Consider the following 18,459-nt stretch of genomic DNA (forward strand, 5'->3'; position numbering starts at 1 on the left):
AGACTGTCCTGGAACTCACAGAGATTCACCTGCCTCTGCCTCCAGAGTACTGGGATTAAAGGTGTGCGCCACCACTGCCTAGCCTAAAAGTTCTTTTTATGTGAGCCTTAGAAACAGTGCAACCAGTGAAGTGATGTTTAGCTAGCTTCTAGAATGTGTATTATTTCATAAATAAGAGAGAAGACACAAAAAGCAATTATTTTTCATTCAAAATATAAATTTTTAAAAATTAATTAATAGAATAGATTGAATGTTAGAAAATCCTAAACACAAGAAGATCATTTAAGTTTCTACAATTTTGGGAAGCTTTTGGACAGATTGCTTCCTAAATTGTCTCCTTCTGGAATTATTGAAATGATCGATCACAGGATAATACATGTAAGGGCATATTTAAAGCTATGAAATGCTCTACAATATTTTTACATTTAAATAACCGTTAGAAATTTTCTTTCTCCCATAGCTGTTTTAAAACCATTGACCTACTAATTTGTTCTTTTCACTAGCAGCCTCATCTTTTATACTTTGTACATATTGCTTATACATCCTTCCTATGAATGTCCCCTGCTGTGTAAGGAAATGTAGGATGGTAGGCTATAACTTGCATCAAAGACAGAAAAAAAAGCCTGTCAATAACTCTGTAACCTATTTATGGGTCAAATCTTAGAGAATACCTTAAGACAGTGGTTCTCAACCTTCCTAATGCTGTGATTTAGGGAACACATACAGATACCAGGTAGATCCAAATACCAGATAGATCCAGATAAATGAAAATAAAGGGATAGAAGAGGAAATAAGCAAGCATTACTGCGTTTACATGGGTCTTTTTAAAGATTAGCTTGTAAATGAACATGTCACTGATGTGAAGCCAGGCATAAAAACCATCCATTCATTAGAGGCTCTAGCAGGGGAATGATAATTAAAAATGAATGTGTAATTAACAAAACAGTGCCTAGAAAACATTCTCAATTATCATGAAGAAAGTGTTAATTATGCAAGGAGCTATTTATATAACTGTGCAAGCAGCACTTTTGGTTAAGCAAACAAATCAGTACAATGGAAAAACATTTATAAGAAACAAGTGAGGAAAAAAAACATGCAAACAAATTTTGGGTGTGGAAGCGTTCTTTGTGAGGGTCTTATTTACAGGCTCAGGGTGACCTGGAACTCGGGGTCTTCTCGCCTCAACTCCCCAAGTGCTAGGGTGATAGGCAGAGGCCACCATACCCAGAAAGAAAGCACTTTTTGAGAACAACACTGTCCTATTGAATTAAAGGCCTTCACAATTCTAGTTAAACTTTTATTACAAAAGAGGTAAGTTCCTCATCTGAGAAAGTCAGACAAAGACGGATGCTGAACGAGAAAGAAAATCTAAAGATATATATGTTTGCTTTAATAATAGTCGGTGGGCAGCAGGATGGCTGCTGCCTACAAACTTGCCAACCTGAGTGTGATTCATGCAACCCCACGGTGGAAGGAGAGAAGCAGCTCCTGCAAGCTGTTCTGTGACTCTGGTGTGCACCCGTGTGTATGTGCAAGCACACACCAGCTCACTCTGACCTGCGCGCCCCACAGCGAATGAATTGAAATGTAGAATTTTAAAAGTTTACAAAATCTTGTCAGTTCTAATTCTGAGTTCAATTCCAACTCCATCACCGTCTTGTTCCTACCGCTAGGCCAGGTTAACAACCATTGCTGTCTGTGATCCCACCCTTTGAATGTTCTCATCTACTCACCAGGACCCGTCCAGACAGAGGAACAGATGTATAAACTCCTCAGATTCACACCTTAGGACAAGCCCATACCCTTGGTTGTGGGTGCCACAACTGCCCGGCAACACTCATTTACTCTCAAGAGACTCCAGATTTAGTACAATGGGACAAATAATGATCATCAGAGACATAAAACACATTTCAGCCTTAGGCACTATGTTATGGCACTAACCATCTAGAAAATGTTAGAATATTCTTTGAATAGCAGCTATAAGAAGAATACAAGTACAATGGTGAGTTTTCCAGAATTTTACTGATGCCATTATATATATGATATCATTAAAATTTTATATATATATATATATATTGACTTAAGAAGATGATGAGACTGGAGAGATGGCTCAGTGATTAAGAATCATGGCAGCTCTTCCAGAGGACCTGGGGTTCAATTCCAGCACCCACATGGCTCACAATTGTCTATAACTCTAGTTCCCAGGGATCAGACGCCCTCACACAGATGTAGGCAATACACCAATGCACATAAAATTAAAACATAAATAAATAAAATGGAAAAAATTCTAGAGTCTTTAAAAAAGAAAATAAGAAAAATATCATATTTAACACTGCCATCCTAAATGGCATGTGGAATCACAAAATTAATATTTCTATCAACTTGAAAAAAACTTCAAACCTTTCAAGTTCTTTCTTTTGTCCTCCAAATGCAATCACAGTTCTGATGGCCGCTAAGACTTCTTCGGCAACTGCTCCCGCTTTCGCATATGCTTGAAGCTCTTTATCAGTAAATGAAGATAATATCTGTTTAAAAATGCAACTTCAGATTATTAAAATATTAGCAGTTATAAATAAACAAATGCTGGTTGAATATTAATACTTGTGAATAATTAAAATCTTTCAGTTGTCTTTGGCCATGATATTCTATTAGTGCATATGTGTGAGTGTGAGTGTGTGTGTGTGTGTGTATACATCACCATTAAGGTATCCCAAGTTCCTTTTTCTTCCATTATTTTTTTTTGACAATGAAGATATAAAACAAATTAGATGAACCACAAAATTTCCTGAGTATTTCATGGATAATCATCAAAGCAACAATTGGAACTTTGGGAGATGTTAAATTTCAGAAAAGAAAACATTTACCATTTACCACAATATAATCATAAGCCATTATAGAAAATGGTTTTATAGCTAGGACATGTGTTATTCCCAGCAACTCTTAGCAATACCCGGTTTCAGAAGTGTTAGGGTGGGAGACTAGAAGAATGTAGACAACCAAGCTACAGTTTCCTCTGCTGGTGATGCCTGGAGAAAGAGCACATTGTCATCTACCAGGAATGTTTTTTTCTTTGCTTTTTTGTTTTGTTTTGTTTGAACGATGCTCTTTGATCTGTCTGTTTGATTCCTGAGCACTTATAAACACATTCCTACTTGCCTCAGAACATAGGATCTCATTTAGTCTTTGCAATTATAAAGGGAGATGGGTTTTCCTAGCTTATATAGAAGGAAATGGAAACTTGAAAGGTTAAGTAATTAGATAGCAAGTGGAATGTCCAGGATTCAAGTCTGAGTGCATGTGGTCAAAGCTTGAATTAACATCTGAACTATTACGACAGCTGAATCAGTTTGTATGGGGAAAGGACCAAGCTTACCATCTGGACAGGAAGGACAAAGTTATCAGCCATCTAAATAAGTATTGTGCACAACTACTTCACCAAGTTCTGACTTAACAGCATTACACCCTTTGGGTATGCAATTTGTTCTCACTATTTAAGTAATAGGAATCGATTCTTTCTTGTCGGCAAAAGACTCAAAGCCTTTTTATTTTCATAGTGCATATCTTCTTTTCTTGTGTGTTGAAACGAGGAGCAACCATAGACATAGGAGCAGGGTGAAGGGAAATGCACATTTAGCAATAATGTCTATATGTAGATATTATCCTAAAACAAGAGGAGCAACCATAGACACAGGAGCAGGGTGAAGGGAAATGCACATTTAGCAATAATGTCTATATGTAGATATTATCCTAAAACAAGAGGAGCAACCATAGACACAGGAGCAGGGTGATGAAGGGAAATGCACATTTATCAATAATGTCTATATGTAGATATTATCCTGAAGGTATCAGTCTTCATCGATGCCTGAAACAAATCCCCCTGATTATCCAGACTTCGAAGATGTCCTAAAGTCATCCTGTTAGCGCTGCCCCACACTGTTGAATCTTTGGAAGTTCTGGATCAGAGGCAGGCTGGTGAGCACTGTCCCCGAGCAAGCAGGCTTGTAGACTGCATGGCCTCACATGACATGCTTTAGGGATGCTTCTCCCTTTCTCCTTACTCCCTGTGGCGCTCACAGCAGAGGCCGCCACCAACAGCGTTACTAATATTTTTGAATTGGGCATTAAATTGAGCTATTTTAATTTTTTAATCTTTCTAAGATATTTCTTGATTCAAGAAACCTTTTTCCACCTATGCCCTTCCTTAATTATATGGAGACATGAATATGAAAAAAAATAGTATATATCTTTTTCCTCATAAGAGATCATTTCTGTTAAGAAAAGAAAACATTTTCTTGGGGAACCCCATGGAAGAGGAGGCAAAAAGAGTTTAGGAGACAGAGGGGATGGAGCGCACCAGGAGAAGAAGACCCTCTGAACCAGTGTGGCCAAAGCTGATGTGAGCTCACAGAGATTAAAGCAGCATCCACAGTGCTGGCCCAAGACTGCGCCAGGTCCTTTGCATATCTATGATGGCTTCCAGTTTAGTGTTTTTATGGGAATCCTGAATCTGTGAACAAGTGGGTCTCTGTTTCTTGTGCCTTCTCTTGGACACGTCTTCAGTTTGTCTGCTTTGTCCAATTCCAATGTGTTAGATTTTATCTTATTACATTTTATTATTATCCCTTGGAAGCTTGTTTATTTTCTAATGACAGTCAGAAGCTGGGAGGAGTCAAAGGAGGGGAAACTGTAATCAAGATATTACGTGAGGAGAAAAGCTATTTTCAATGAAAGTCAGAAAACTTTTAATCTTTTCTCAGGAATACAAAAATCCACCTTCAATTAACTTCTAACATAAAGCAATGGAAAGTTAAAAGGCGTCTAATATAGGTAATTTTATATTCAATTTAATACATTCAAAAACAATATTTTAAACTCTTACAGGTGCTCTGACCACATTTAAATCCAGTATTTCCATTTCTCAATGTACTCTTTTGTTTTACTGTTTTACAAATACCTTGGGCTCTTTAATGACTCTAAGACACTTATGGGGTCACATATAGAAACAATACATTGACATTACATATGTCCTCTATCCAGTGTCCCCAATAGTAACATTTTGAAAATTACAGGAATACTATCACAACCAGACTTTTTTTTTTTTTAAGACAGGGTTTCTCTGTAGCTTTCGAGCCTGCCCTGGAACTTGCTCTGTAGACCAGGCTGGCCTCGAACTCATGAAGATCTGCTTATCTCTGCCTCTCAAGTGCTGGGATTAAAGGTGTGAGCCACCACTGCCCAGCCACAACTAGGAATGTAACACTAATATACTTCAAAATTATTCACACTAACCAATTTATACACATGTGACTTTATTCCTAGGAAACATTGTGACCTACATAGATCAGGGTGACTGTCATTTAAGTCAGCTGCTTTTATAGCCCCCACCACCTCTGTCCTTCCTCTCCTCTTCCTAACATCTCTAATTTACAGAATCCACTAATTTGTAGTCATCTTTATATCATTTAAGAATGTTGTAGGTGGTATGTGCCTTAAATCCACACACTCAGGAGGCAGAGGCAGGCAAATCCCTGAGTTCAAGGCTAGCCTGGTTTACAGAGGGAGTTCTAGAATAACCAGGGTTACACAGAAAAACCATGTCTCAAAAAAAAAAAAACAAAAAAAAAAACAAAAAGAATGATCTACAAATGCAATCAAATAGTATGTTACTCTTGGGGCTAGGATTAACTCATGTGACATAATTCTTTGGACTACACAGCTTGCTGCATATATCAGAAATACTTTGTTGGTGGCATTGCACAGTAGACACACACTGTTTGTCTAATTCATCTGTTGAAGGAAATCTGGACATTTTTTCCAGGCAGGGTTAATATGAATATAGTAGCTATAAACTATAATGTCTAGGTTTTATGTCAGCATCACTTCCTTTCCTTGCAGATAAACGCGTGGGAGTGTGGTTGCTAGGTCGAACGATAGCTGAGTGTTTGGTTTGATAAGAAGCAGTTGAGGGGCTGAGGGGATGCTCCATGGTTAAGAATATGTACTGTTCTTTCAGAGGCCCGAGTTAGATTTCTAGCATCCACACCAGGTAGCTCACAACCAACTGTAACTCTAGCTCCAAAAACTTTTGCATCCTTTTCTGGCCTCTACGGGTATCAAACATGGCGTATTTACCTTGTGGTGGTTTGGATGAAAATGGCCCCCTTGGGCCATAGGGCGTAGCACTTTAGGAGGTGTGGCCTTGTTGGTGGAAGTGAGTCAATGGGGATGGGCTTTGAGGGTTCAAAGGCTCAAGTCAGTCCCAATGTCTCTCTCTTCCTGCTGCCTGCTAATCCAGATGCAGAGCTCAGTGCCTTGTCCTGCACCGTGTCTCCGTGCAGGTCACCATGCTTCCTGCTATGACTATACTAGACTAAACCTTTGAATCCATAGGGCAGCCCCAATTAAATGTCTGCTTTTAAAAGAGTTGCTGTGGTCATGGTGTCTCTTCACAGCAACAGGACTAAGACACACATTCAAGTAAAGCACTTACACACAATGTTTTTTTTTTTAAATCTTAAACAATAACAAGATTAGCTTTTAAAGTTGTGTCGCCACTCTTTGAGTGATCCAGCACTTGGCATTACACATTTCTGTTTCAGCCACTCTGGGATAAGTTCAATGATATGTCATTGTGGTTTAATGATGCTTAGCAGCAATTTTCCATCTGATATCCCTTTCTTTGTCTCTGTCTATATATAATACATACAATGTTTACAGAGAGCATAATATATACATTGCCTCCTACAATACATATATGATCTCAGAGGCTTGGGCATGGGGGTGTAGCTCACTGGTAAAGCACTTGCATAGCTTGTGTTAATCCCTGCACTCAATCCTAAGCATCAGGAAGCAAAATTAGCTGGATATTTACACAGGTTTAGCTGTTTCTTGGTTTCCTATGCTCTGTGATCTGCTTGTCTAGTCTTCTATTGATTTTAGTAATGGCAGAATAATTTGCAATATCAGGTGGACTTCTTTCTGCAATTTTATCCTTGTCAATGTCATTTTATCTCTTTTAGTGCCTGTGAATTTACTTGTAATTTTTATGGTACACTCACTTGCATATGGCTACAAAAGTCCTTAATGAAATTTATAGAAATTGCCAACTTATAAGTTGGTTTAGAAAAAACTGATAACTTTTTTACACTGAGTTTTAAATCATGACTACACTGGGTCTCTTTGTTCAGTCATCCTTGATTTCCTATAAACATTTGATAATTTTCAATATGCAGATCCTTTTTTGTTTTTTTGTGACCGGGTTTCTGCGTAGAAGCCCTAAGCCATTGCTGTCCTGAAACTAGCAGACCAGGCTGCCCTCAAACTCACAGAGATCTTCCCACCTCTGCCTTCTGAGTGCTGGGATTACAGGCGTGCGCCACCATCACTGCCCAGCTCAGAATGCAGATCTTAGATTTTCAAGAAATGACCTAAGTTTTATATTATACCAGGATGACTGTGAAAGGTATTATTTCAGCATCAATTTCTACACATTCATCACTGTCTGTGAAAAAACTGCAGCTGATATGGTATTCTGTGACCTTTCTATACAGTTTTTACGTAGGTTACTTTGTAGACTCCTTGGAATTCTATGGAAAATCATGTTATCCATAGTTTTATTTCTTCCTCAGCAATCTACATGTCTTTTTACTTCTCTTGCCTGATGGCAGCAGCTAGAGTTCCAGGGCTTCAATGAAAAAGAAGTCAGAATAGATTCCCTTGTTTTATTCCCAATCTGGTGGCGAAGATACCATTCAGGTATCTATGGGGGTTGCCTAAGTGGCCTCTACAGGACTGAAGTGACATTCTTCTATTCTTACCTGCTGAGAGTTAACATCAGGGAGTGCTAGATAATGTCAAATGTTCTGCTAGATGATATGATCACTTATTTTCTTTAGCATATAGTAGGGCAGATTACACAGATTTTCAAGTGCCATATCATTATTATATAGCTGAAATAAATCTCATGCGGTCATAATACATAATTATTTTTATATACAGCTGGATTTACCTTGCTATCAGTCAAATTCCCCAATGCAGGATTATTTTTTTCCTTCTTTAATTTATCAAAAAACATTCTTAGTCCTTTTGATTTTATTGGTTTTTTTTTTTTTTTTTTGGTTTTTCGAGACAGGGTTTCTCTGTGGCTTTGGAGCCTGTCCTGGAACTAGCTCTGTAGAACAGGCTGGTCTCGAACTCACAGAGATCCGCCTGCCTCTGCCTCCCGAACACTGGGATTAAAGGCGTGCGCCACCACTGCCCGGCTCCTTTTGATTTTATTGTAAGATAACTTTTGGTTATGATGTAGTCTGTTATGGATTTCTTTGATTTTATCCTTCTTAGGGTCAGATTAATTTCTTACATCTGATTATTGTGTTTGTCAGTCATTGTGTCTGCAATTCTTCCTAAAGCTCTATGCTTTTCCTTTTCTTGTGAGACTCATGGTGATGATATGAATATTTTGTCTCACATGACCCTGAGGCTCTCTTCAGTTTCTGTCTTTCAGACTCACTTATTCTAAATATTCTATACTCTATAATTTCCATTAGCATAGATTGAACCAATTCTACAGGATAACTCTTTTTGCTGTTATCTCTCTCAATTCACTAACGTTGTTTTTTATCTTTTAAATATTTTCCTATTTTTTAGCTGGTGAGTTTTGGCTGCTGCCTTAAGGGAATTTAAACAAATGAAACATTTTTATGGTAGTTATTTTAAAATCACACTCTGATGATTCCAACATCTTATTCACCTCAGTGTGTGGCTCAGTAAAGTGTGTGGGCGGGGGTGTTTGTGTGCATTCCCTGGTTGAGGGCATGACAGGGGCCTTTCTATCACATTCCAGACATTTTGTCCCTATTAGGGAAGCAGGACACATATACTTTTTAATATGGTCAAAACCCAAGATTAAAAATAATGCAGAAAATCATATCAAAAGATTATCAAAGAGCATAGATAAAAATAAAAGTCTCAACAGATAACCAAGGGCTCCCTTTATTAAATAAATAGTATCAGAAGCAATGCAAGATTAATTATTAAAAACTAAGTAATGGTCTGCTTTCCCAACTTAGAGTAGATATCAATATACTTTAGTTTTTCATTAAGTTCTGTTGTGAAGAATTTGCACCTAATTTGATCAATGTTCTACTAAACAGAAAAATCAATTAAGACAAAGCAGCTTTGCCAGCTTTCGGCTGATAACCATCGGTAACACCGTTTCCATCGTGTTCCCGAGGAGCAAATCAGCAGCATTCAGGACTTCAGTTACTCTGTCTGCTAAATGAGCAAATGCCTATGCTTCAGCTGTATCTGGTGAACCTAGAAAATGCCTAATAAAGGGAGCTACTGTTTGCAATAACAAAGCAGCACCCGTTAGAAAGGGGGGTTGATCCAAAAACTCACCAGTTACAGCCTAACTTACTATGTGTAAGGCATCATTTTGGTTGGATTTTCATTTCTTATAATTTTTATTACATGTAACCTCACGAAAATCTAAATACTGAGCCAATCTCTCCATCACATAGCTACACTTACATCAAATGATTTCATAAAATAAATTACATGCTGACCCAGACATGGAAGATGAACCACAAAATTATGAGAGGCATGTGAATGGAGTGAAGAGAACATCTGTGTCTCCATGATGGAAAGAGATAATTAGAGGCGAAAGATTTACATGTTTCCATGGCTGGACAGTACTTCCACCAACTAGTTGTACTGCAATGGATTTAAATATATATATATATATATATATATATATATATATATATATATATATATATATATATATATGTGTGTGTGTGTATGTATATATACATGTAATTTTTATATATATACTTTTATACATATTTACACACATGCATATGTATACACAATCATTTGTACCTATGACAAAAAGACAAAATCCGTTTACAGAATAAACAAATCTATATACATACAAAATACTAAAACTGAAAACTGAATGAGGCATTTAGTCTTCCCTGAATTTGAACCTCTATTTTCTGAAGAAAATGGCACTATGATACTTCATGATGGTGGTGGTTTAACTGAGAATGACCCTAATAGGCTCATATATTTGAATCCGTGGTACCCAGTTGATGGAACTGTTTGGGAAGGGTTAGAAGGGGTGTTCTTGTTGGAGGAGATGCGTCACTGGGGGTAGATTTTGAGGTTAAAACAAATCATACTAGTCCCAGTTAGGGCTCCACACCCACTCTGCCTTGTGTTTGCAGATAAACATGGAACCCTCAGCTCCAGCTCCAGTGCCCAGCTCCAGCACCCAGCTCCAGCGCCATGCCTACCTGGCCACTGCCAGGTACTCCGCCATGACAGTGATGGACTAACCCTCGGAAACTGTAAGAAAGCCCCAACTCTTCCTTATATAAGTTCCTTTGGTTATAGTGTCTCTTCATAGCAATAGAAAAGAAACCAAGATTGGTGTTTACAGACTTTATGGGGTCACATCTTTTCCCATGAAGGTCAAGGATAAGCTTAAAATTTCTTTCCCTCTTTTTCAATTCTTTTTACAAATATTCTCATGGCCAAGGGCAGCATGAAGCACTATGGGGCTATATCAGCTTAGTCTGCTGATGTTTTAATAGAAAGTGTGAAATCACATATAAAATTCACAGCCATGGGTATTATGGAAAGAGCTTAAAATCTGGACTCACAGACTTCACCTACCTTTGCCCAAATGCCAGCTGACAGTCCAAGAACAGGGCTAATGGCCAAAATCACAAGAGTTAACTTCCAGCCACGAGTAAATCCTATTATAAAACCACCAAAAAATGTTGCCATTGCCTGAAAGAACATTCCAATTTTGTCACCAATGCCTTCATTAATTTTGGAGACATCACTAAAAGAAGAAAGATTGTGTTACAAGTAATGTCAGAACTGCAAACACAGGCTTTTTCTACTGAAACTAGTGTTGTTTTGTTGGGAAGGACCACATTAACTTGTGCCTAGGATCTTTGTATTTGCCTGGCCCTGGGCAAATACATCTGGACAGCCATGATGAAGGAAAGCTGTGGGAGGTTTCCAGTGGGAGGTTTGTCCTTAACAGTATTTTGTGCCCAACGTGACCTCAGAATATAGACATGGGATGTCTAAGACAATTCACTGTGAGATTTCAAACTGCTCAGATATGTGTGTATATGACGCTGTTCTCTATGAACACGAATCGTTCAGTTCACTGTGTCTTCTGTGAAGCAGAGGCTGATTGACAGGAGCTCCCTCCTCCTTTCCAATGTCTTCCAAGGCCACCATGGAGCCCTCAGTGGAGCTGGACAGGCCACACTGCTGCTCCCTGCCATCACTGCTCAGCTCACTCTGCATTTGACTCTGCCAGTCTGGTCCCTCACTGAGTGCCAGGCAAGCAGCAGCTCCGCCCCCCATCTCTGCCAGTGCACTGGGAACAAGAAGCTGGGTAAGACACAAGGCTTTACTCTGCTCACTGACACACTGACACTTCTAATAGGGTGCTGGTATCTACTTCACAGCATTGAGAACAAAAGTGTATCTGACTTCAGCATAAAACTAGGTACTCACTCTGTGAGCCGGGTGTTGAGCTCCCCAACGTCATGCACGTCAAACCAGCCTATCTCCTGACTCATTATCGCGTGGAAAAACTTCTGTCTAATTTTGTGTATTTGTCTTCCAGCCGCCAGGCACCAAAATGAAACCTGAATGTAGGCAACTATGAGCACACCAGCACCAATCCCCGTGTAATAGTAGGCGTACCTGAAAAACAAGAACACCATGGTGCTGTTTGATGACCAGTCCTTCCCTCTGAACACAACTGAGCCTTACTTCTTCAGCTCTCTGGGGATCCCACCATCCTTAACAGACAGGAAGGGGTTGTAAGGAGCAGAGCTGCCATGTCAGCGTGCAACTACGTCTGTACTAATGTAGAGGAATGGTTAACAGTTGTCGCTGCACTGGGGAAAATCCCAGCTCTTCACTTAACTACAATGTAAACGTAGGCTGGCTGCTTAATAACTCCAGCTTCCATTATATTATGAAAAAAAATAGAAGAAATACAATATGTCTGAAATGTACTCTGGCCAGGGTCTGGTGCATTGTAACTACTCAGAGGATGCCAGTGATTTTGAAAGATCGTCAGTGTACAGGCGCATAATTTAACATGAACAGTTGGAGTCTTGTCTGCTTGTATTACATCAGTATCAAATGATGAAGCCTTTAGGGTGGTCTTTGCACCTTGGGAGATGGAAAGGTGTGATGGACTTGTTAGAAAGTGGAATCAAGAGGTGGAGATGGTGTCCTGATCTTTCGAACTATAAGTTTAGCAGAACTTGGAAGACGACAGACAAATAAAATTGATAGTGATCCCGTGTTATCTACTCAACTGGCTATTGAGAGCTAATCTAAAATGTTCAATAAATCAAATGGCTTCCCTCCCACTTGAAACATTTAACCAGGTTTTCTAGAAAAGCTGAGCAAGAGTTTTCTTGCTGTGTTTCTATAGCTAAAGATCCCATGGCTTCACTAAACACTCTGAATGTAGGATAAATAGAAACCCCGTGTCTTGTAATTGTTTTTCTGGTGCTTGTGATGGAAGCTCACATCTCATCCATGCTAGGAAATGCTCTACCATCAAACCACACCTCTTTCAAAGAAAATATCCTAAAATTAACTAAAGGATGCCATTTGGCATATTTTAAAATGTTCTTTACTTGCCATCTTTGTATAAGAATGCTTACACCAAGTACTAGGTTTAAAAATAGATGTATAACACACAACTAGCCTTTTATGTTATGTTCGCAACTTCAAGAGCAACCTATCAGAATGTTGCTAAGCAAGTCATCACTCAAGCTGTATCTTATACACTATACTTATTAAAGATGTTATTGGAACATTAAATTTTAGTTAATAGTTAACTGTATAATTAATTACTGTGTAAATGATAATGCAAGAAAGAGTTCCATTTACCAAGTAGAACTTATACATGATGAAATACTGATGTGCTTTACTGTAATGCGTTTTAAGACTCGTAAATTTTACTATTTAAGAGAGTAGACTTTCCCCTATATTAAAAATATGCCTCATTGTAGTAAATACTTATAAGCATTTCATTTTCATCTTTCCAAATGCTATTGTATCTCGACTTTCTTTATAACTATCAAAGAAACCATAGTAAAGTACAGAGCCATTATCATCTGATTCACCAACACATACCTTTGTACATCTGTTACAAGCTAGCCCACAGAATAAATGTCAATGTTCATAAATCATTAACAAAATAAAAAGTCTGCCCATGTCATTTAAGGCCAGAGTGACTCTATTTCTTCCGGGATGTTGTTTTTTCCTATTTAGCATGAGTTTAAAGAATTTCTGTTTACTTATCTTACTTATCATTATATCATGACTGGAAACAGCCAGGAAGCAAACTACTCACTAGGGAATGATTGAAAACAATTATTGTGAATTCAAATATAGCTAAGGGGCTTTCCACTCCTCTAATTCCCCTGCATATGTTATTTCATCTTTGCAAGTGCATACGTAAGTCTAATTGAAGTTCAAACTTAACTTAGAACATTTTATGATATAAACACTTTGCTTTAAAAAATATTTATAATGGATCTTCCAAGACAACTAATAGTCTCAAAACTTCTAATCGTACTATTATAATGCAAACTGTAACTACATTACAGTAACTATAGCAATGCAGAAAAGAGTAATAGCAATAAGGATAATGTATAATTACGTGGTCATCTCATCCTCCAGGCCGCTAAGAATGTCTGAAACGTTGTATTCAACTGGAACGACACAAAACAAACACAAACACTTGATGTTTCTTTGGTTCCCATTAAAACCCAGCATACAGAAATAAACTATGATACGATAGTTTACATAAGCAACCCCAACAATTCTACCAAGGAACCTCTACAACTCATAAACACTTTCAGTAACGTAGCAGGATACAAGATTAACTCAAAAAATCAGTATCCCCCCCCCTTGCACAGATGATAAATGGGCTGAAAAAGAAATCAGAGAAATATCACCCTTCACAATATCCACAAAGATCATGAAATATTTCTGAGTAACTCTAACTAAACAAGTGAAAGACGTATATGACAAGAACTTTAAATCTTTGAAGAAAGAAACTGAAGAAGACAGCAGAAAGTGCAACAATCTCTCATGCTCTTGGGTAGGTAGAGTAAAAACGGTGATCTTACCAAAAGCCATCTACAGATTCAATGCAATGCCCATCAAAATCCCAGCAAAATTCTTTACAGACCTCAAAAGAATGGTACTCAACTTCATATGGAAGAGCAAAAAAGCCAGGATAGCCAAAACAGTCCTGTACCATAAAGAAACTTCTAGCCGGGCAGTGGTGGCACGTGCCTTTAATCCCAGCACTCAGGAGGCAGAGGCAGGTGGATCTTTGTGAGTTCAAGGTCAGCCTGGTCTCCAAGAGCTAGTTCCAGGGCAGGCTCCAAAGCTACAGAGAAACCCTGTCCCCAAAAACAAAACAAACAAACAAAAAGAACAGACTCAGAATATCCAGGAAAGAGAAGCCAGTATCTGGCTACCTACGCAGACCCCAGAGTGAGACCTCAGAAAGGGAATGGTTACATAGTGTATTGAGAAGCCATCCACAGGACAGCACCCAGAGCCTCCTTGGACCTGGGGAAATTCAGATTCTAGTGCTCACAAGGGAGGGGAACAAAAAAGCTTGAGTCAGTTCCTGTGTGGATGGTGTCAAACATCATTTGGCCCTCTTATCTGCAGTTATGTTGTGGGCTGGAGTGTACCTCAGTGGTAGAGACCGCCCATGTGCTAAGCCTTGGTTCAATCCCCATCAGTCTAGAAAACACAGATATGCTGGTCTCAGGTGAGCTAAAACATCTAAGCTATCCTAACCAATTGCCACTTTAGATAAAGAGGGACTCAGAATTTAAATTATGTTGTATAAAATAAAAGGTTTTTTTTTGCACACTTGGGTTCTGAAATATCACATTCATTATGCAAATTTCCAGACTCAACTCACAGCCCTTTGCCATTCCCACCTTCCGGAACTCTCATTCCATAGAACCGACTTCTGAGCACACCAAGGAATTTATTGTTCTCCAATTCTGTCTGCGTTATCTATGTTTTCCTCAGCACTTTTTTCATTTTCTTTCTTAACCTGATTATTGTTTACTATTTTTCCCTCCAGGAAAATACACCTCTTTCACCAATAAGCCAAAACATGACCCCTTCTCAAATGACTTTGCCATAGCATAGTGGCTCACCCTGTCACAGAATTCCATAGCAACTGACACACGATTAAAATTTCTAAGCCAATGAAGAATAAAAGCAGGACGGCTTCTAGCTGGCCCCGCTCATTCCTCTGGGTGGAAACTGAGAAAAACTGGGCAATGTTTGCTCTTTGTGTCCCCATGCTCAGCTAGTTGTATCACTGTGACCCAGCCTGTTCCAAAGATGGGAAAGCAGTCTCAGAAAGCCACCACCACGGATGCCTTTAATCCCAGCACTGGAGAGGCAGAGGCAGGAGGATCTCTGTGAGCTAGAGGCCAGCCTGGTCTACAGAGCGAGTTCCAGGATTGGCTCCAGAGCTATTAAAAAACCCTCTCTTGAAAAACCAAAATAATAAATAAATAAAGTCACCACCCATGCCAGACAATTTATCAAAAATAGCTAATCCAAGAATTCTTCTCCTTGTATTGTTAAGAGTCACATAATATAAACATGATAATAATCTACTGGATTCTATGTGGTGAGGACAGCCTTTTGTAAACTCAAGTCAGACCCCAGAGAAACTTCACCGTGTACACAGCATGACTAAATGCCATTTAGGGATTACATCATGTTACAGTTTTATCCAAATGAAGCACCTCAGAATGTTTAGAAATGTCAATTACTGAGCACTTAGGAAAAGTATAAATGAAAAATATGCGACTTGAATGTATATATTTAGGAATATTTATGTCTGTATGTAATAATTTATGAGATGGAGACTATAAATTTGAAAGAGAAAAAGAATGGGTCTTCCCCCCTCCATATGGGGGGAAGAGGAAAGGGAGAAATGATATAATTACATTATAATCTCAAAAAATAAATATTTTGAAAATTATAAAGAACTAAAAAGGTGGGGAAATGTGACATGAATACATTAGTAATTTTTTCTTACTGAGAAGTTGAAGTTACAGTGGAAATATTATCCTTTTTTATTTTTGTTACTAACCATTTCATTTTTAAAATAATGAAACAATTCTCCTATTCCAGAAGCAGTTTCTGAGGAGGAAAAGCTTTCCTATAAACACAAATTAAAAGGGTGTTTTTCAAGCCATCTTTCACATGGCCTAGTTTCCAGGCACTAGGGACACCTAGAATGAGAGCTGCCCTTTCTAATCCCACCGGTCACTGTTCTAGCAGGGAGTTCGTCCACCTTTAAGTCCCAAATTTCATGAGACAGGGTGATACTGCTGAAAACTCTAGCCAAGGTTGTCTACAAACTTCCTTTTAATCCCTTGTGTTTTTTTCCCACCCAAGAAGTCACAGTAGGCAAGCAGAGCAACCTCTGAACCAGGTGATCAGAGTAACGACTCCCATAAGCACAGCAGTGACGTAACTATACCACCGCTGTGAGAAGACAGATGTGCACAAACAGGTGGGGTCTGAACCACCCCAAGTCAGCCCCGAGCTGAAGTCCAGGAGAGTGAGGTTTATGGGACAGGTGGGGCTGAGCAGAGCATGTCACATGAGCCGATGAATGCAAAGTGAACTTATTGCACGTTATGGGAAAACATTGGGACCGAAGTGCTTTCTGCTTTTGAAAAACTCACTGTGACACCATGCCGAGAATTGGGCAAAAGCAGGCAAGAATTAGAACACGGCAAGGCAGATAGAGCTGTGGGTGAGGAAGACGGCAGACACAGGCTGTAGCTGGGGCACGAGAAGGCTGGATCCTCACAGCGTCGTGGAAGGTGCCAGAAGAACAGGCCAACAGAGGAGAACCCAGCCCTGGATTCCACTCTATTACTTTAAGTTTGGGCTGTCTCTTTGAGATCTTTTTCCTGGTGCGTTTTCGTGACAGATGTCACTTAAGATGTCACTGGAGAGTTTGCTGATTGAAAAGGCATGTATGATCCACAGGCCTCTTTTATCTCTCAGACATTATGATTCCGGATTTCAGGACGCTCCATCAGCCACAAGCAGGAGAAACTGGACCTTTAGCCTAGGAGATCCATTTCCCACACATCTGTCCTGAGGGGAGCCTGCCCCCAGCCCAGTGGGCTAAGTGCCAGCGACACAGATGAAATAGCAGCTCAATCTCCCACCTCTGCTCTTCTCCCCTTTGGAGAGCTTGGCTGCTGAGTGGGTGCTGATCCTCTCACCACCTTCCAAAGCCTCTGCCCTGCAACACCCTTACAGCAAGAGTCACGATGGCCCAGTTGATGTTGAAGGACGTAAGCGCTCAGACCATAGCACTGTCCGCCCTTATACATAGGTCACTTGTGTCCTTAAAGAGGTCAGAAACAATTCATGTCTAGGTGATGGAGAAATGAAGCAATATGAGACATGATAGAGCTGGAAAAAGGACCACTACATAAAATATGACCTAACATATGGTGTTCCTGAAAAAAAAAAAAAAAACCTCATGTTTTGCTGGTGGAAATGAATGGGTCATGATAGCCCTAACCTGAGCTGTGGGTTAATCCACAGATGGACTCACACTTTGAAGACATTCTTGGGGAGGATGGGAATCTTAACGGGTTGGGACTAATGGAAAGAAACAGAAGATGAGGGAAGTAAAGTCGCTGGGAGCGGGCCATTGAAGAGTATCTTGGCCTTGGGCTGGACCCTCCCCCTCCCCATGTATCTGTGTTTGTCCCTCTATCTGCCATCTCCTGGCCATCATGAGGTGAACAGCCCACCTTCCTCATGCCCTCTTGCTACCATAATTTCTATTTTTCCTCTGCTCTAAAGCAACTGATGCAACTAAACTTAAAATAAAATCTCTGAAACTAGATAGGAATAAATGGGACAGTTCCTTCCTTTACGAGCTTTCTCTCAGGTCTTGTCTCAGCAAAGGAAAATAGATGAACTTGATGTGCACACTTGATTGTTGCTCATCAGAAGTCAGTTCTTCTGGCTTCAAAAAGTCACCTGACAGTTTCTTCCCAAGCTAGGTCAAATTTCAACAAGTGAATAATTTCTTTATTGACAGCTGAGTTCAACTACTCTCCCCTCATACTGTGTCCACAACATGTCTAGTTAACACCTCTCACACTGGTTGAGCAGTGTTTGTATTTAGACTTCACAAAACACAGGGAAAGGTTAGAATGGCATAAATGCATGCATTATGTCTGCTGAACTGCTAGAGAATTCTGTAAGGGGAGATTATTCCACTAGAGGCCAATGAGAAAGCCAACTCTGCAGTTTGTTGCAGAACATAGGGTGTACAGGATCTAAAGAACTCAGAAAACACTCAAGACT

The 18,459-nt window shown here is 39.4% G+C and overlaps 1 protein-coding gene across 3 annotated transcripts in view; it reads right to left on the reverse strand.

Annotated features, from left to right (window-relative positions):
* The window catches only part of Abcb1 (ATP binding cassette subfamily B member 1), a 151,828-nt gene that overhangs the window by 35,222 nt on the left and 98,147 nt on the right, over positions 1-18,459 (reverse strand). For all 3 annotated transcript variants that reach the window (XM_075956428.1, XM_075956430.1, XM_075956429.1), the window contains exons 5-8: positions 13,721-13,772; positions 11,545-11,736; positions 10,681-10,852; positions 2,401-2,525 (exon numbers count right to left, since the gene is read on the reverse strand). In XM_075956428.1, the coding sequence (XP_075812543.1) occupies positions 2,401-2,525; positions 10,681-10,852; positions 11,545-11,736; positions 13,721-13,772 (541 nt within the window). The remainder of the gene's footprint in view (positions 1-2,400; positions 2,526-10,680; positions 10,853-11,544; positions 11,737-13,720; positions 13,773-18,459) is intronic.

This window comes from Microtus pennsylvanicus, chromosome 22 (genome assembly GCF_037038515.1).
Source record: "Microtus pennsylvanicus isolate mMicPen1 chromosome 22, mMicPen1.hap1, whole genome shotgun sequence".
Taxonomy (NCBI): Eukaryota; Metazoa; Chordata; class Mammalia; order Rodentia; family Cricetidae; genus Microtus; species Microtus pennsylvanicus.